The 18,340-nt window shown below is 45.9% G+C and overlaps 1 protein-coding gene across 11 annotated transcripts in view; it reads right to left on the bottom strand.

Moving 5' to 3' along the window:
* fyna (FYN proto-oncogene, Src family tyrosine kinase a) overlaps window positions 1–18,340 on the bottom strand; it is a 328,748-nt gene that overhangs the window by 38,300 nt on the left and 272,108 nt on the right. For all 11 annotated transcript variants that reach the window (XM_068027408.1, XM_068027430.1, XM_068027394.1 and 8 more), the window contains one exon: window positions 3,129–3,232. In XM_068027408.1, the coding sequence (XP_067883509.1) occupies window positions 3,129–3,232 (104 nt within the window). The remainder of the gene's footprint in view (window positions 1–3,128; window positions 3,233–18,340) is intronic.

Consider the following 18,340-nt stretch of genomic DNA (forward strand, 5'->3'; position numbering starts at 1 on the left):
GACTTGTGCCTTGTAGATGGTGGACAGGCTTTGGGGACTCAGGAGGTGAGTTACTCACCTCAGGATTCCTAGCCTCTGACCTGCTCTTGTAGCCACAGTATTTATATGGCTACTCCAGTTCAGTTTCTGGTCAATGGTAGCCCCTAGGATGTTGATAATAGGGGATTCAGCGATCGTAATGCCATTGAATGTCAAGGGGACATGGTTAGATTTTTTTTTGTATAGTCATTGCCTGGCACTTGTGTGCCACATATGTTATTTGCCATTTATCAACCCAAGACTGGATACTATCCAGGTCTTGCTGCATTTCTACAAGGACTGCTTCAGTATCGGAGGAGTAGCAAATGGTGCTGAACATTGTGCAATCATCAGCGAACATCCCCACTTCGGACCTTATGATTGAAAGATGGCCATTGATGAAGCAGCTGAAGCTGGTTGGGCCTAAGACATTACCCTGAGGAACTCAAAGGTGTCCAAAAGGAAGGCTGCAGTTTGCAATGGAGGTAAGACTGTCAGATTTTGGGCCCAGTAGTGATGAGGGGCAACACTCTTTCCAGGAAAGTCAGAACCTCGAACAGCAGGTGGGCACAGAAGAGAAAAGAGGGGCAGGAAGGCAATGGAGGCTATAGCCTCACACAGGATCTAACGCCGATGACGGAGCTACCTGGAGATGACTGAGACCCAGTGCCGGAGGAGACTGCGACTCTCCAGGCAGATGGTCACAGACATCTGTGCCTTCATCACCAAAGATCTTGCACCTTACAGCACTGGTTGCTGTGCCCTCTAGTAGCCATCAAAGTCACTGTGGCCTTGAATCTCTTTACTTCTGGCTCCTTCCAAGGATCAGCTGTGGACCTTGGTGGCATCTCGCAAGCATCTGTACACCACTGCATCTCGCAGGTCACTGATGCCCTCTTTGCCAGAGCTGGACAGTACCTTAATTTTAAAGCAGACACAGCCTCGCAGAGACAGAGGGCAGAGGGTTTTGCTGCCGTCACTGGATTTGTCCAGGTGCAGAGCATCATCGATTGCGCCCATGTGACCATCAAGGTACCCAGTGAATGGCCAATCAGTGTAAGGCCTTCCACTCCCTCAATGTTCAACTGGTCTGCGACCACAACAAGAGCTTCCTCCATGTGTGCATCATTTCCTGGCAGCTGCTATGACGACTTCATCCTCTGACAGTCCACACTGCCTCAGATATTCACTCAAACCCCCAAAGTGCCTGGATGGATCCTAGGGAGAAGGGATATCCCTTGAAGACATGGCTACTGATCTCTCTTATGGGAGTTCCAGGCAGAGTCACAGAAGCAATACAACCAACGCCATCTGCCAAGTAGGGCAACCATTGAATAGCCATCGGGCTACTGAAGATGCGATTCCAGTGCCCAAACTGGTTGAGTGGCGCCCTCCAATACCCATCGACAAGGGTCATTGTGGTGATCTGCTGCGCTTTCCATAATATGGCTCTCCAGAGAGGTGTGGACCTTGAGAACAGTGAGGCCCTGTAAGGAGACAGCTCATCGGGAGAGGAACGAGCAGGAGACGAGAGAGGAATCACAGAACTGTTACAGCGCAGAAGGTAACCATTCAACCATCTGTATTGGCTCTCTGAAAGATCAATTCCCTCAGTTCCATTTCCCTGCCTTCTCCCCGTAACCCTGCACATTCTTCCCTTTCATACAACAGTCAAATTCCCTTGTGAATGCTTCAATTGAACCTACCTCCACCACACTCTCAGTCAGGAGGAAATGGTGATGGAGGGAGATGACACTGAATAGAGAGGTGCCCCTGTTGCACGACAAGGTGAGCTCCTCCTCCCACCCTCTGGGTAGAGGATCTCCCTCCTCCCCATCACAGCCTCCAGCATTAGATCCAGGTCAGCATCGATGAAGTGAGAGGCAGCCCTGCCCTTGGTGCCCGGTCTCCAGCTGTCCTGTGACATCTCGCTTCCCTCTGGTGCTGTGGAAGGCTTTATTACAGTCTGCAGATTTCTCCCTTAGGACAGCCAGCAGCCTCAGTGATGGCTGCCTTGGAGAGTCTAAATCAGTCCCACACTTCATCTGGCCCACCCCCCCATGGGCTCCAATTGGACAGGAAACCCGCCTCCATATCAATTAAGGGCTCATCTCCATGAAGAGCTTAACTTTAATCAGTTTCCCACCAGAGGTGGGTTTCTAACCTGAAAGCAAACTTGGCTCCTGCTTCCCGCCTCTGTGGCGGAAATTCGGACCACAGTGTGTCAGAGTAGCAGGTTGATAGACAACTCACACAACCACCACTTAAATGCAGGAGGGGCAACTCAAAATCAAAAAGACTTTGATCAGAAGGGTATTCAACCAGCTATGAAGAATGTTTTGTAGATGCAATGCTACATAAATCTGGACCGACATTTATAACCTTTCCCAGATAAATTTAGTTTTAGAGATACAGCACTGAAACAGGCCCTTCGGCCCACCGAGTCTGTGCCGACCATCAACCACCCATTTATACTAATCCTACACTAATTCCATATTCCTACCACATCCCCACCTGTCCCTATATTTCCCTACCACCTACTGATACTAGGGGCAATTTATAATGGCCAATTAACCTATCAACCAGCAAGTCTTTGGCTGTGGGAGGAAACCGGAGCACCAGGAGGAAACCCACGCAGACACAGGGAGAACTTGCAAACTCCACACAAGCAGTACCCAGAATTGAACCCGGGTCGCTGGAGCTGTGAGGCTGCGGTGCTAACCACTGCGCCACTGTAGCTATAAACTAAACATTGTCTTTTCTTTTAGTTAAGCCATTAGAACTTTCTTTTAAAAAAAAACAAAGTGAATAAAGGGAAGAGAATGATTAACCAGCATTTCATGATTCAAAGTTTGTGTCCAGATGACATTTGTTTAACTCAGGATTTCGTGACATGGCTTTGACACGCTTTCCTGCCAGTGGTTGGGAAGGGGGCCATATGAGTTTTATGAAATTAATAAACTGAATCAAGTTTTGGCTGTGAAATGTGCTGTATTTATTATTTCGGTAAACAATATTCAGTTTTTGACTGGGTTTAAAATCTAAGGGGAAGCCCTTCTCAGAACAAAATGGTTATGTGTTTTAGCAGAAAATGAGAGAAAAATCCTTACCTTTGGTGGTTTCACTTTCACGAATGAGGAATGTTCCTCTTGGGTTACAGACAGACAGAAGTTGTCTCTCAGCCTCTTTGCGGCCAAGTTTACCAAAGTACCACCTGGTTGACAGAGAAGATTTTATTATAAGAACTGGAAAACACCACATACAGTTAAACAGAACTTTCAAGAATTCAGAAGGCTTTAATGCGAGGTTGAGGACAATCCCAGAAAGCTCTTTCCCACGAATCACGTCCAACAACATCTATAAGGAGCATTCGAACTCTTTTTCCTAAAAAATCTTAACGTCTGCACATCTGCCTTCCCTTGGCAACCTGATATCACTGTAACTCCTCATTTCCCCATGTGCTGTCACCAGGTTCATCATCTCTGTAAGAACCTGCCTTCTCCCTATCTCCAATGCTGTCCTCTGAACTTCAGCCCACACAGCCTCCAACACTACCAAAATTCTGCAGTCTGTATCCTGTTCCGCACCAAGTCCCACTCGCCCACAAACCTCCGACCATGCTGAATTCCATTGGCTTCCTGTGTCCTAATGTCAGATTCAAAACCCTCACCCTTATTTACAAATCCCTCCACAGACTTCTCCAACCTCATGTCCGGGCTGTCCCCTTTGGTCTTCTGACTGGCCTCCTCCTGTGCATTATCTATCTCCCTTTCTCTCATTCCACCATCATTAGGAGAGTGTTCAGCTGCATCAGTCCTATTGTCATCAGCACTACCATAATAACTCGCATTTATATAGTGCCTTTGATGTAGTAAAATATCCAAAGGTGCTTCAAAGGTGTGTTATCAAGCTAAGTTTGACACTGAGGAACATAGTTTACATCAGATGGAGGAAGATGGTGGTGGGGAGGTAGCCGAGAAAACACTGGAATAGTCAAGCCTCAAGGTAATAAAAGCATGTATGAGGGTTTCAGCAGCGGATAAACTGAGGCAGGAGTGCAGTCAGGTGATGTTAACTGTCTCCCCAACTCCAATGAGTTGCTGCTCCTTTCCCTGATTCTATAAGCTTCTCAAAATCCGTCTTTTATAAACCAGTTCCATCATCTTCCGCTGTATGTGGCACCAGCTTCTTCTCTGTGAGGTGCCTTGAGTTATTCTTTAGTTTAAAGACACTATATAAAGACCAACAAGAGCTGCTGTAATATCCAGTTACAACTACAGCTCGCCAAGTATTCACATTTTATGATGCTTAAGCAGAAAAATAAGATAGCTGTGGAGCCAGGATAGCACACCACTTACATAATAATAGCCCGTACCATTACTATTTATTGCACTCTTAAATTGACACTGAGCTATATAGAGATATTAGGACAGGTGACCAAAGTTTTAAGCAGCACCAACCCCATGACGCCACCCCCATGCCGAAATCTCCATTCATCTGACACTGGCCTCCAGTGCATGACCAACACCCACCACCTCCAACAGTGCTCACACAGCCCCCACCCTCACCCCACCCTCAGAAACCGGCCTTCAGTTGCCTGGGCCCCAGGGTTTGGAATTCCACACACCCCACTAACCTCTCCACCTCCCTCTCCTCCTTTAAGGCCCGTTTTAAAATCAACCTCTTTGATCAAGTTTTTAGTCACCCTGCCGAGTATCTCCCCTTTTTGGCTCAGTGAAGTGCCTTGGATGGCTCTTGATTTTAAAAAGGTGAAAATATAAATACAATTTGCTGCAGTAGTAGCATGGGAACCGGATGTGAAAATCTGGTGTGTGCACCTAAAACCCACAGACTTTCCATGCATGCCCTACAAGTACTGTACACTATCTTTAAGAGGCCGGTACATTAAAACAGGAACAAAGTACAAAGATAGATGGAAACTCCTCCTTCACCAGACACTTGTTAAAAGATGCCAACTCTCCCTACTTCTCACCTGTGGGCCAGGACCTTTCTTGTGACTGGGTCGAAGATCAGTTACAAACTATAGTCTCTCATTTAGCTTTCATTTCTAAAACTCCCAACCAACCAAGTGGGAAAACTCCATCAGATTTGCTACTTAGCCACAATTGCCAAATAAATCCTTGTTACTGGATCACAACTGCTGCCAAACCCAGTGGCTTTTCTTGCGAGCGATGAACACAATGCATTGCGCGAGTGTTTTTTTTTTCCCCACGAACTTCATTATTAATTACATGAAGCTTGAAGATATAGAAGAAATCCTGCCACTCCTTGTAAATACATTCAAGCCAATCAGATCTGGGAGGCCTTTGCTCGACGACCACATTTGACAACTGCATGAACAATCGTGCCAACATCTGCTTCCCTTTACCCACCATCATATACAAACTCTATTGTGTGCTCATCAACTCACGTTCACGACACAAAGCCACTTCGGAACTTTGCCAAGAAAAATCTCCGCCAGCATGACGACCATAATTCTGTTCACCAGCCCTGCGCCTACCTGTTTCTTACTGCCATAACTTTCCTTTAGTGCCAGTTGTGTGCTGGATGAACCAGAGGCCTGTTTAGCACTTCTCCTAGATGTTACCTCAGTAGCAGGAGTACTGGGTGGCTGCTGTTGCATTGCTGCAGGGGCCTTGTGGGACTAAAGTGGCTCCGATTGCATGGGAGCCCAGTCCATTGACACAACATTTACAGGCTGCACCTTTTCTGCGGCTAGACACGCAGACTGACCTTGCATCCTTTTGAAAGCGAGCATCATGCCTGACCATACCTGCCATGCCCTGTCTCCACATGAACACTAATCTGCAGGAAAGTAGGCCTAAGGGTACCAATGAGACTCATTAAAACCCAGATTTCAGTCCGCAGGCCATACAGGTGAATAACAACTTACATTCGTAGCCAAGCTGTTCCAATACAGAGACAACACTGGCATCTACCCGGTAATGTGGAAAATTGCCCAGGTACCTCCACAAAAAGCAGGACAAATCCAACCCGGCCAAGTACCGCCCTATCAGTCTACTCTCGATCATCAGCAAAGTGATGGAAGGGGTCGTCGACAGTGCTTTCAAGCAGCACTTGCTCAGCAATAATCTGCTCACTGACGTTCAGTTTGGGTTCCGCCAAGGCCACTCAGCTCCTGACCTCATTACAGTTTTGGCCCAAACATGGACAAAAGAGCTGAACTCAGGAGGTAAGATGAGATTGACTGCCCTTGACATCAAGGCAGAATTTGACTGAGTATGGTATCAAGGAGTCCTAGCAAAACTCGAGTCAATGGGAATCAGGGGGAAAACTCTCTGCCGGTTGGAGTCATACCTAGCGCAAAGGCAGATGGTTGTCGTTGTTGGAGGTCAATCATCTGAGCTCCAGGACATCAATGCAAGAGTTCCTCAGGGTAGTGTCCTAGTCCCAACCATCTTCAGCTGCTTCATCAATGACACTCCCTCCATCATCAGTTCAGAAGTGGGGATGTTCGCTGATGATTGCACAATGTTCAGCACCATTCGCAACTCCTCAGATACTGAAGTAGTCTGTGTAGAAATGCAGCAAAAACTGGACAATATCCAGGCTTGGGCTGATAAGTGGCAAGTAACATTCACGCCACACAAGTGCCAGGCAACGACCATCTCCAACAAGAGAGAATCTAACCATCTCCCTTTCATGTTCAATGGCATTACCATCGTTGAATCCCCCACTATCAACATCCTGGGGTTACCATTGACCAGAAACTGAACTGGATCAGCCATATAAATACTATGGCTACAAGAGCAGGTCAGAGGCTGGGAATTCAGCAGCGAGCAACTCACCTCCTGTCTCCCCAAAGCCTGTCCTCCATCTACAAGGCACAAGTCAGGAGTGTGATGGAATACTCTCCACTTGTCTGGATGGGTGCAGTTCCAACAACACTCAAGAAGCTCAACACCACCCAGGACAAAGTTGCTTGCTTGATCAGCACCCCATCCACCAACTTCAACATTCAAATTCATCACCGATGCACAGTGGCAGCAGTGTGTACCATCTACAAGATGCACTGCAACAACTCACCAAGGCTCCTTCGACAGCACCTTCCAAACCCATGACCTCTACCACCTTGAAGTACAAGGCATGCAGATGCATGGGAACACCACCACCTGCAAGTTCCCCTCCAAGTCACACACCTTCCTGACTTGGAACTATATCGCTGCTCCTTCACTGTTGCTGGGCCAAAATCCTGGAATTCCCATAACAGCACTGTTGGTGCACCTACACCCCAATGACTGCAGCGGTTCAAGAAGGCAGCTCACCACCACTTTCTCAAGGGCAATTAGGGATGGGCAATAAATGCTGGCCTAGATAGCGACGTCCACATCCCATGAACAAATAAAAAAAAATTCAACAACGCCTTTCATGTAGTAAAGCCTCCTAAGGGGCTCCACAGGAAAGTTGTGAAACAAAATTTGGCATCTAGCTACATAACATAGCAACATAGAAAAATGGGAGCAGGAGTAGGCCATTCGGCCCTTCAAGCTGCTCCGCCATTCAATACGATCATGGCTGATTATCCAAACTCAGTACCCTGTTCCCGCTTTCTCCCCGTATTCCTTGATCCCTTTAGCCCCAAGAACTATATCTAACTCTTTCTTGAATATATTTAATGATTTGGCTTCAACTGCTTTCTGTGGTAGAGAATTGCAAAGGTTCACCACTCTCTGGATGAAGAAGTCTCTCCTCATCTCAGTCCTAAATGGCTTACCCCTTATCCTTAGACTGTGACCCCTGGTCATGGACTCCCCGCCATTGGAAACATCCTTCCTGCATCTAGTCTGTCCAGTCCTGTTAGAATTTTGTAGGTTTTTATGAGATCCCCTCTCATTCTTCTAATCGACTCAATCTCTCTTCATACGTCAGTCCTGCCATCCCAGGAATCAGTCTGGTGAACCTTCGCTGCACTTCCTCCATAGCAAGAACATCCTTCCTCAGATAAGGAGATCAAAACAGCACACAATACTCCAGATGTGGTGTCACCAAGGCCTTGTATAATTACAGCAAGACATCTTGCTCCTGTACTCGAATCCTCTCGCTATGAAGGCCAACATACCATTTGCCGCCTTAACTGCCTGCTGCACCTGCATGCTTACTTTCAGCGACTGGTGCACAAGGACACCCAGGTCTCGCTGCACCTCCCTCTTTCCCAATATATCGCCGTTCAGATAATAATCTGCCTTTCTGTTTTTGCCACCAAAATGGATAACCTTACATTTATCCACATTATACTGCACCTGCCATGTATTTGCCCACTCGCTCAACCTGTCCAAACCACATTGGAGCTTCTCTGCCTCCTCTTCACAGCTCACACTCCCACCCAGCTTTGTGACATCTGCAAACTTGGATATATTACATTTCATTCTCTTACCTATATCATTAATATATATTGTGAATAGCTGGGGTCCCAGCACTGATCCCTGCGGTACCCCACTGGTCACTGCCTACCACTAGGAAAAAGACCCATTTATTCCTACTCTTTGTTTCCTGTCTGCCAACCAGTTCTCTATCCATGTCACAAAAACAAGAAATGCTGGATTCACTCAGCAGGTCTGGCAGCATCTGTGGAAAGAGAAGCAGAGTTAACGTTTCGGGTCAGTGACCCTTCTTCGGAACTTCTTCGGGTCACTGACCCGAAACGTTAACTCTGCTTCTCTTTCCACAGATGCTGCCAGACCTGCTGAGTGAATCCAGCATTTCTTGTTTTTGTTTCAGATTTCCAGCATCCGCAGTATTTTGCTTTTATCTCTATCCATGTCAGTACCTCACCCCCAATCCCATGTGTTTTAATTTAAAGAAACATTAGGACAGTTGAAGAGCTAAGTTTTAAGGAGCATCTTACAGCGAAATAGAGAGGGCAGCAGTTTAGGGAGGGAATTCCAGAGCTTAGGGCCTAGGCAGCTGAAAGCCAATGGTGAGGCAGTTAGAATCAAGGATGTGGAAGAAGCTCATGCTCAGCAATTCAAACCACGTGAGGCTTTTAGTGAAGTGACTGAGAAAGACTGAAAGAAGAGGAAAGCTTCCTGGTGAAGTCTGGTGCAAAGAGCACCAGTGCAGGCAGCCTCCTGGGTACTGACGGTGAACAAAGCTCCTGTACACTTGAGAAGCAAAGCCAGTGCAAATGGCTGGTCATGATCGGAACCACAAATTCGTGGACCGTGTGGCTGACCCAAGGGCATTACTTTTCTCTGGCACTGCATTGTCATGAGTCAAATTGGCACTGACTGCCCTGGCCACATTCTACAGTGCTGTTCTCCTTTCCAGCCTGTTCCCAACAGTACCACACCTCTCTGCCTGACTTCATCTAGAAAGAGCTCTAACTATTATTCAGTGAACCAATGGCGGTTGAGTCCTGCTGCACCCGACAGATCTTCTTGGGTCAAGTTTTAGTTCTGCTTTCAAAATCATTGTTACTGGGATCACTACTTTAATTTGCTGCAGGCCTTTCAATCTTGCTGCAGTAGCACCAGCTCCCACTGCCAAACGATATCCATGCTGCCAAGAGGGCTTGTTGTGTGATTGCCTTTAAGAGTGATGTCCCTTTAAGATCTTAATATGCTAATGAGACTAGTATTAGGATACAGTCATGTGACTCAGAGCCAGAGTCACTCTGCTACTGTAACACTTAAGGGCAGGTTCTGTAAATAGTTAACTCTGTACTGTGTATTATAGTTTAGCAGTAAATAAACCTGTTTGAGATCTTCAACCAGCTGAACTCCACACATCTCATTTATGTTGCACAAGACAACATAAAAAGAACTCAGTACATGGTGAAAGCTCCCCATTACATGGTGGCAGCAGTGGGTCATTACAAAGCAGACCCCAGAAAATGCAGCAAGGGTGGGCTCCACTTCTCATTGAGCGGGTGTGAATCATGCCCAGACATACTTACACTCGGGATTTCACCTAAAGGAAATATTTGGCTATAAGTGTCAAGATTAGTACCATTTGAATCAATGGCAGCCCGTGAATATCAAGGGGATTTAGCACAAGTCAACAATAACAGAAAAATAAAAGTAGCGCAAGCTGCGATCCCTCCTTTTCTGGGTCCACTGCCTGTACAGGATCAGTGCACTGAGACTCCCTGTCGCAGGCCATTAGGGAGGCCCAGGGCACTCCGGCTGGCAGGTCTGCCAACTCCCGGAAAATCAGGATGGAGGTTTGAACGCACCAGAAGCATGCTCTGCATGTCCAGCCCTAGGCACACTGGAATTCCTTATCCCTGGCCTTTAGGCCTCTCCTGATCAGGCTAAGTGCCAGAAAAGCAGGAGGGAAATTTGATCCCAGCAGCAGGCCTGAGGCCTCTGCATTAATGGCTGCTGCTGACTTAAGATATTTCCAGGATACTCTTATTTGGTTGTCTAATATAGACTGCTAATTTAAAGTTTTTTTGGATTAATATAAAAGAAATTATCCAGTAACTTAATTAAGTCAAGTAAATAACACAGAAGTATCAATATAAGTTTAAAATAAATTGAATTGAATTATCAGTTAACTGAATTAACTGTGAATTAAGAAAGGCAGTGTACTCTGTAGATTTATTATATAAAACAATAGAGAGCAAGGTGGAGGATTAAACTATCTGCCCACAAGATGGCCCCATGTACCAAAATAAGGCAATTAGATCGGGAAAACAACTCTGCCTAATGCTTCATTGCAACACAAGCCCAGAGCATGTGTATTTTTGGATGGCTGCCACTGCGCTTTTCTTAAGGCTGTGAATCATACAAGAAAGCATCAGGGAGGGTGATATTTTGAATGCAGGGGATTCATCTCTGCCCAGTTCTGCAACTTCAGCTGAGAGTTATGACTGAAGTGTGCTGAGTATTGAAAAAATGGATGGACCCCGGGACTTAACTTGAGGCTCATTTACAATTCAGCAGGATGGGCGGACGATTCGATGTGGGATAAATCCGATGGGAGATTTTCAACTGCCAGGGGCGGGGTAGGTAATTCTCGACTCTGTGCCTAGTTGGCCTTGCTAAGAGATTTGAAAGGATTTCTATCTCCACCACGGAAGTGGAGCTATTTTGCCATCCATACGTAGTGAATAAAAAACTTTTAAAACAATAGGTTTCATAGCTGTAATTAGAAGGCTTTTTCAGTCACCAGGAGTGCTGGGATTCTGGTCTCTAAAGCATTTTCTTCTTCTCCAGCAATAAAAAGTGGGTCGTGCCAGGAATTAACCAGCACTGTTCAAAGCGTCGCAAGATTGTCCTGCGAAAAGGAGGAGAACTGATAGGCCCGGAGATGGATTTACACATGGATGCACTCTGACAACTGCAGTATAAGCATGTCTCTTGTTCTTAGTTTCAGGTCAGTGAAACAGCTACATCAGCCAGGTTTGTAAAAAAAAAAGTTTCCTGAAGGTTTTAACAGCACAAATTAAACTGGTTGCTGGTATTTAGCGGGTCAAATTTAGCTGCAGTGGAGGCCACGTCACTTCATTCTTGCTGGATGTGCCATTCAACAGCTTCCTTTACACAACAGAACTGATGGGAAGAGGAGTTTCAATTATATATTGCTACAACTTGCCTATAATATCATTCAAATTAAAACTTCAGGGTCATATCCCAAACATTTCCGGGTATCAAACCACAATAGTGGTTCAAGAAAACGGCCCACCATCACCTTCTCAAGGCAACGAGCAAGGGGCATTGGATAGGATGACATTGACAGCAGAGCCCACATCCCGAGAATCCACTTTTAAAAGTTCCTGAACCTAGCAAGCATTGGACATGATGACCTCTACATCTTCTCATACTCTGGGGTGGAAACTATTCAGTCCTTAAGCCCAATTATATTCTCCATTACCCTTTTTAAAACTTATATGAAGTCCAGCTGCATCCTTTGACTTACTTTTAGATTTCCTAGTATTTTGTCCTCTTCCTACTCCTTTAACAAATCTGTCATTTCCTTATTGTCCATTACATTCTGGCCTGCATCTGTCTTTAATGTTCATAAAAAACTTGAGCTGTTAGCTTTGATATCTCTTGTAAGATTTATTTTCTTTTTCCATTATTAGGTCTAGCAGTGCTTCCTCCCTTGTTGGATTCTTACATATTGGGTCAGGAAGAAGTCTTGTACAAACGGTAAAATCTCCATCTTCCTTTTCACTCCCTTTCCCTGCCAATTTATTTGGAAATCCCCATGATTATGATTTTTAAAAAACTTATTTCATACATTTACCTACATATTTTCTCCCCACTGCTCTGTAGGCTGTAGAATATCCCTATTAGTACGACTTATCCTTTATCTCAATCCGCATGAATTCTATTTCTGTTAGTTATGTCCTTTCTTATTGCTGTCATTATTTCTGATTAATAAAACAACCACCTCGTCTTCCTTCCTTATTGTTTCCAAATACATTACAACTTGCCCGTCTACAGCCGTGTTTCCCCATTACATCTGTTGTCTCACTTCTAATTATAATTCCTCTATTTCATTGCTGATGCTCTGTGCATTGCTGTACAGGCATTTTCATGTGCTTTTATTTTTCATTACTCTTGCATTATTTTTGCCACACATTTTGTTATTGCATCCTATAACCATTTCCGATCCCGCAGTATTTGTTATCTTTATCTCTCTTTTACTCTTTAGGTTACTATTATAGCGAGTAGAACCCCCACCCTCTTTACCAGTTGAGGGTAATTTTTGTTCACAGTATTTCCCCTTTCTGAAGGAATAATGGGATCGAGGGGTAAAATTACAAGTGCAGGTGAATAAAGGCCAACAGCATTTTCAGCTTTAGACTAACAGGGTAAAGATTAAATACACTTCTACAAAGCACGTTGTTAGGTCACAGTTTGAATAGCGTGTGTAGTTTTACTTCCCCATTATAGAAAGGATATTAAGCCATGGAGGGCGCACTGTGTAGAATTAACAGGATGATGCTAGGGATGGTTAGTTACAGCATTCAGAGAGTCTCCAGATACTGGGACTATTTTCACTGGAACAGAGAAAGCCAAGATTAAATTCAATTGGAAGTTTTTATAATGAAGGGTTCCGCAAGTGAATAAGGAAGGAGTATCTCCTCTGCTTCGAGAGATGGCGACTAGAGCGATGTTTTAAATTCGGGAACCTGTCAGTAAGAGTGAGGAGACATGTTTGGAGAAATTTATTTTCCATAGAGATGTTACAGTATGGGATGCTTTGTCATGCAACAACAACTTGCATTGTTATAGCACCTTTAAATGTAGCAAAACACCCCAAGGGGCTTCACATGAGCGTTAACAAAATTTGACACCAATCCACATCAAGGCATATTAGGATAGCTGACCAAAAGCTTAAGGAGGGTTTGAAAGGAGGAGAGAGGGGTAGAGTGGCTTAGGGTGTGGTAGCAGTAGAGACTATTGCATCTGATAAGGGAAAGTAGTAGGCATCTGTCAGTCTCAGAAGACAATGGACTAAGCCCGAGGTGTATGTCACTTCTGGCTTAAACATTGTCTGATGTGGCTATGGAGGCCAACCTGTGAGTGGCCATCCATTCCGCAGCTGGCACAGATGAATATCGTTGGCATGATGTCGACAGATGTTTTTTTCCTTCCACTGGGCTTTCTTTTCCATCATCTGGTCACTTCTTTTGTCCTCTGCTTTTTCCACACCCTTCCTGACTGCCAATCTCCACGCACTCCGGTCAACAGCAAGGACTTCCCATGCATTGAAACCGATCCCGGTCAACTTGAGAGCTTGCTCGCTGCCATCCTAGATGTAGGTGACCTGTTGGTCTTGTGCTGATAGCAAGTTCACCATAGAGCTTGTCTTCAGGATACGGCCATCATCCATTCAGCTCACATGACCCAGCCAACGGAGTCGCCGCTGACTCAAGAGGGCAAGCACGCTGGGGATCCCTGCACGCTGGTGTACTTCCTTATTCAGCACTCCGTCCTGCCAGGAGATGCCCAATACTTGTCTGAGACAGCGGAGGTGGAAGCTGTTCAGCTGCTTTTCTTGGCTTGCATAAGTAATCCATGCTTCACTATTATAAAGGAGGGTGCTGAGAACACAAGCCTGGTACATGTGGAGCTTTGTATTGATTGTTAGTTTGCTGTTGGTCCACACTCATCTTCTTAACTTTGACATGACAGCTGCAGCCTTGGCAATCCTGGTGCTGATTTCAGCATCAAGAGACAGATTGTTGGTGATTGTCATCAAGCGCGGGCCCAGTTAATCTCATGAGCATCTACACCCCAACACTTACCTCCACCCCAGGTGTCAAGGGTCAGTTCTATGAGACACTTGATGCTGCCATCAGCAGAATTCCCAGCATCTTCTAGGGGACTTCAACACAAGGGTGGGTACCGACTATACAGTTTGGCCAACGTGTATACGGTACCAAGGGATTGGCAAGACGAACAAAAATGGATAGAGTTTGTTAGAGCTATGCTGTCACCATGGACTCTGAAGAACAGCTACTTCCAGGTCAAGCCTGGTCATAAGGTTCCCCGGAAACATCGGAGATCATGCCACTGGCACCACCTAGACCTTATCATCACCAGACACAGCACCCTCAACACTCATAGCTGACTGTAAGTGATCCTCATCAGAGCTGACTGTGACACTGACCACTCTCTGGTGTGTGGTAAGAACCCTACACTGCTCCAAGACAAAAGGTCGTCCTCAGATCAATAGATATGTGAAGCTGTTGATGCTGATGGAAGGTGAAAACTCTACATCCCAGCCCATAACTTTGGCCTTCCTGATGCTGACTGTCAGTCCAAACTCCTTGCAGGCCCAGGAGAACTGATCGACAAGCTGCTGCAAGTGAGCTTCATTATGGGATGTCAGCGCAGCATCATCAGCAAACGGCAACTCACAGATTAAGACTTTACGTACTTTGATCTTGGCGTGCAGTCTTGCCAAGTTGAACAGCTTTCCGTCAGCTCTGGTATTGCAGGTGGACACCCTCATTTGAATTGCCAAAAGCATCAATAGCAGCATGGAGAAGAATATGCCCAAGAGAGTTGGCGCCAGGACACAGCTGTGCTTTACCTCGCTGTTGATCTTGAATGCGTCTGATGTTGCTCCATTGTAATTGACAGAACTGTGCATGTTCTCATGGATAGAAGTGATAGTGCCCAAGGGTCCAGGAGGACAGCCTACTTTCCGTAGTCATTTGAAGAGTCCGTCTCTGCTGACCAGTTTAAAGGCCTTGGTGAGGTCTATGAAGGCAGTGTAGGGTGGTCTGTGCTGTTCATGGCACTTGTCCTGTAACTGCCAAAGTGAGATGATCATGTCGACTGTCGATCTACCAGCTCTGAAGCCGCCCTGAGCCTCAGGATGGATGCGTGACGCCAGGGTCTGCAATCTGGTCAGAGCAACGTGAGCAAAGACCTTCCCCACAATACTTAGCAATAGTTGCAGTCACTGCGATCTCCCTTTGTTTTTCTCCAAGGTGACTATATTTGCATCATGCATGTCTTGAGGCACAGATCCTTCCTTCCAACAGAGACACAAAGGTTCATGGATTTGCTGCAGAGTTTCAACCAGTATTGATCGGCGCAGTGCCGAGCAGTCTGCTGAGACTTGTTTCCAGCAGCTCTGACAGCATCTAAGTTTTTTTTGCTGGGGATTTGCTTGTAGATCATGAGGGCTCTCCTCTTGGTTAGGGTAACTGACTCCATTTCAGTCCAATAAACTTCAAATCAGTCAGCATTCCACCGATCTCTCTTCCCATATGCAGTGAGTGCTGAGTTATAGATGGTGACGTGCAGATGATCCCATTTTGATACCACACTCAAGCCTTAGGCATTGCTGTCCGAAAGAACTTGATGTTGAGCAACCCCTGGGTCCTTTTTGGGTCAGCGGTGCGACAAGTGTCAATCCGAGGGCGACCTTTTGTCTTGGAGCAGTGTAGGGGCCTTTGCTAAAGCCTGAGCTGACCAGGGAGTGGTCAGTGTCACAGTCAGCTCTGATGAGGATCACTCACAGTCAGCTATGAGTGTCGAAGACAATGTTAAGGGTGCTGTGTCTAGGCAGTGCCAGTGGCATGATCTCAGATGTTTCCAGGACACCTTGTGACATGGCTTGACCTGGAAGTAGCTGTTTGTCACAGAGCCCATGGTGACAACATAGCTCTAGCAAACTCTATCCATTTTTGTTTGTCTTGCCAATCCCTTGGCACTGTATACATGTTGGCCAAACTGTGTAGTCAGTACCCACCCTTGTGTTGAAGTCCCCTAGAAGGTACTGTCTCTCGGTGCTGGAAATTCTGCTGATGGCAGAGTCAAGTGTCTCATAGAACTGACCCTTGACACCTGGGGTAGAGGTGTGTGTTGGGGCTTAGATGCACATGAGATTAACTGGGCCCGCGTTTGATGACAAGCAAAGAGTAAGAAGTCTCTCTGAGCCTTCTATGGGGGGTTCTATCACCACATGGAGTGTGCTTTTTTACAACGAAACCCACTCCATGTTCACACGTTGCCTCTTTGGCTTTCCCCTGCCAGAAGAGTCTGTAGTGTTTCTTTAAGGGAACCACTTTGAGCGAGCCTAGTTTCTTGCAGTAATGTCCACATTGAGCCTTGTAAGTTCTTTTTTGATCATAGCTGTCTTGTGTGCGCCATCAACCTGCAGAAGGTCGTCAGTAAGGCCAGGGTCCATGGTTCTTATGTTCCAGCTTGCAATGCGAAGGACTGGTGTCGTCTTTGTTAAGTTTGTCCTGCCTGGTGCATAGATTATTGACCCGCCTATTGAGAGATGACTCTCTAAGCTCCGAGCACCCATTGAGGCCAACAGGTCATGGCAGGACAGCACCTAACTAACTGGGGGCTGCCAGCTTGGGGCGGGCGATAGCTATGCAATGAGACATGATGATCTCTCCCACCATTGAAAGTAAGCCCTGGCGCTCTTACTCTACGCCAATCAAGCGAAAGCTTATAAGGGCGGCACAGTGGCGCAGTGGTTAGCACTGCAGCCTCACAGCTGCAGGGACCAGGGTTCGATTCTGGGTACTGCCTGTGTGGAGTTTGCAAGTTCTCCCTGTGTCTGCGTGGGTTTTCTCCGGGTGCTCCGGTTTCCTCCCACAAGCCAAAAAAGACTTGCAGGTTGGTAGGTAAATTGGCCATTATAAATTGTCACTGGTACAGGTAGGTGGTAGGGAAATATAGGGACAGGTGGGGATGTTTGGTAGGAATATGGGATTAGTGTAGGATTAGTATAAATGGGTGGTTGATGGTCGGCACAGACTCGGTGGGCCGAAGGGCCTGTTTCAGTGCTGTATCTCTAATCTAATCTAATCTAATCTAATCTAATCTAACCAGTAACTGTTTCTTCCTGTGTTGTGGCAACGTTTAACCACAAAGCTGGAGTGCATTTTCCAGGGCACAGGCCTGAGCAAATAGTATGGAGACCCCGAGTTGCCTAAGCATCAGGAGCACCCCCTCTCAACATTGCTAGTATTGTCCAAAGGAAAGAAAACAAAACAATACTGATTGGTACCAGCTCTGCTGAAGGAGTTGCTGAGAAACTACTTGATAAGTAACAGATAACCGCCTACGGGACTCCACTCCAGATTTTCTGTCGAGGTTTACTCCCTAAGCCTTCTTCTCTCCCAAGACACCCAAGACAGTGAGGCTGGGAGATCCATGGCTGGGAGTCTGCTTCCAGGCACCAGGGTGGAACAACACAGCAATGGGCCTGAATGCCACACGTCTAGGGACCAGGCCTCCCAGTAACCCTCAATAACCCAGAGATAAAACCCCCCATAAGGGAAAACTGATAAATATTTGAAGCAGTGGATGATGCAGGACTATGGGGAGAGGGAAGAACCTTGGATTAACCTTAGATGGCTCAAGTAAAGAACTGGGACGGATGTGATAGGCTGAAAGGACTCAATTTGCGCTCTGAACTTCTATGTTTATATGAAGATTCTTCCTGTTGTTGACTTCACCAGAGCCACTTAACAGGAAAGGAGCCCAACTAGAGGATCTTCACGTCAGCAACAGAATTGCCTTTTCTTTAAAAAAAAAAGCAAAGAAATTTATTGAGAGAGTTTATTATTTTCTTCTATAAAAAGATCAAGTACTTTGAACAAAAAAGGAGTACAGTTTGTGCTTTGGGTGTACACTCATTTGCACATTCCCAAACTAAATCTGCCATGAACCAGCAGAATCGGGCAGAGTTTTAAAATGTAATTTCTTTCTGCTTTAAAAATATTCCTTTATATGTGTAAGAGTACTTACTTGTTAAAATTGGATTAATACAGCTGAAAGTGGGTTTAATCACAAAATAAAAGCATTTTAAATTACAGCATCTATACACACCAGCTGAGAGTAACCAC

The sequence above is a fragment of the Heterodontus francisci genome, chromosome 3 (genome assembly GCF_036365525.1).
Source record: "Heterodontus francisci isolate sHetFra1 chromosome 3, sHetFra1.hap1, whole genome shotgun sequence".
Taxonomy (NCBI): domain Eukaryota; kingdom Metazoa; phylum Chordata; class Chondrichthyes; order Heterodontiformes; family Heterodontidae; genus Heterodontus; species Heterodontus francisci.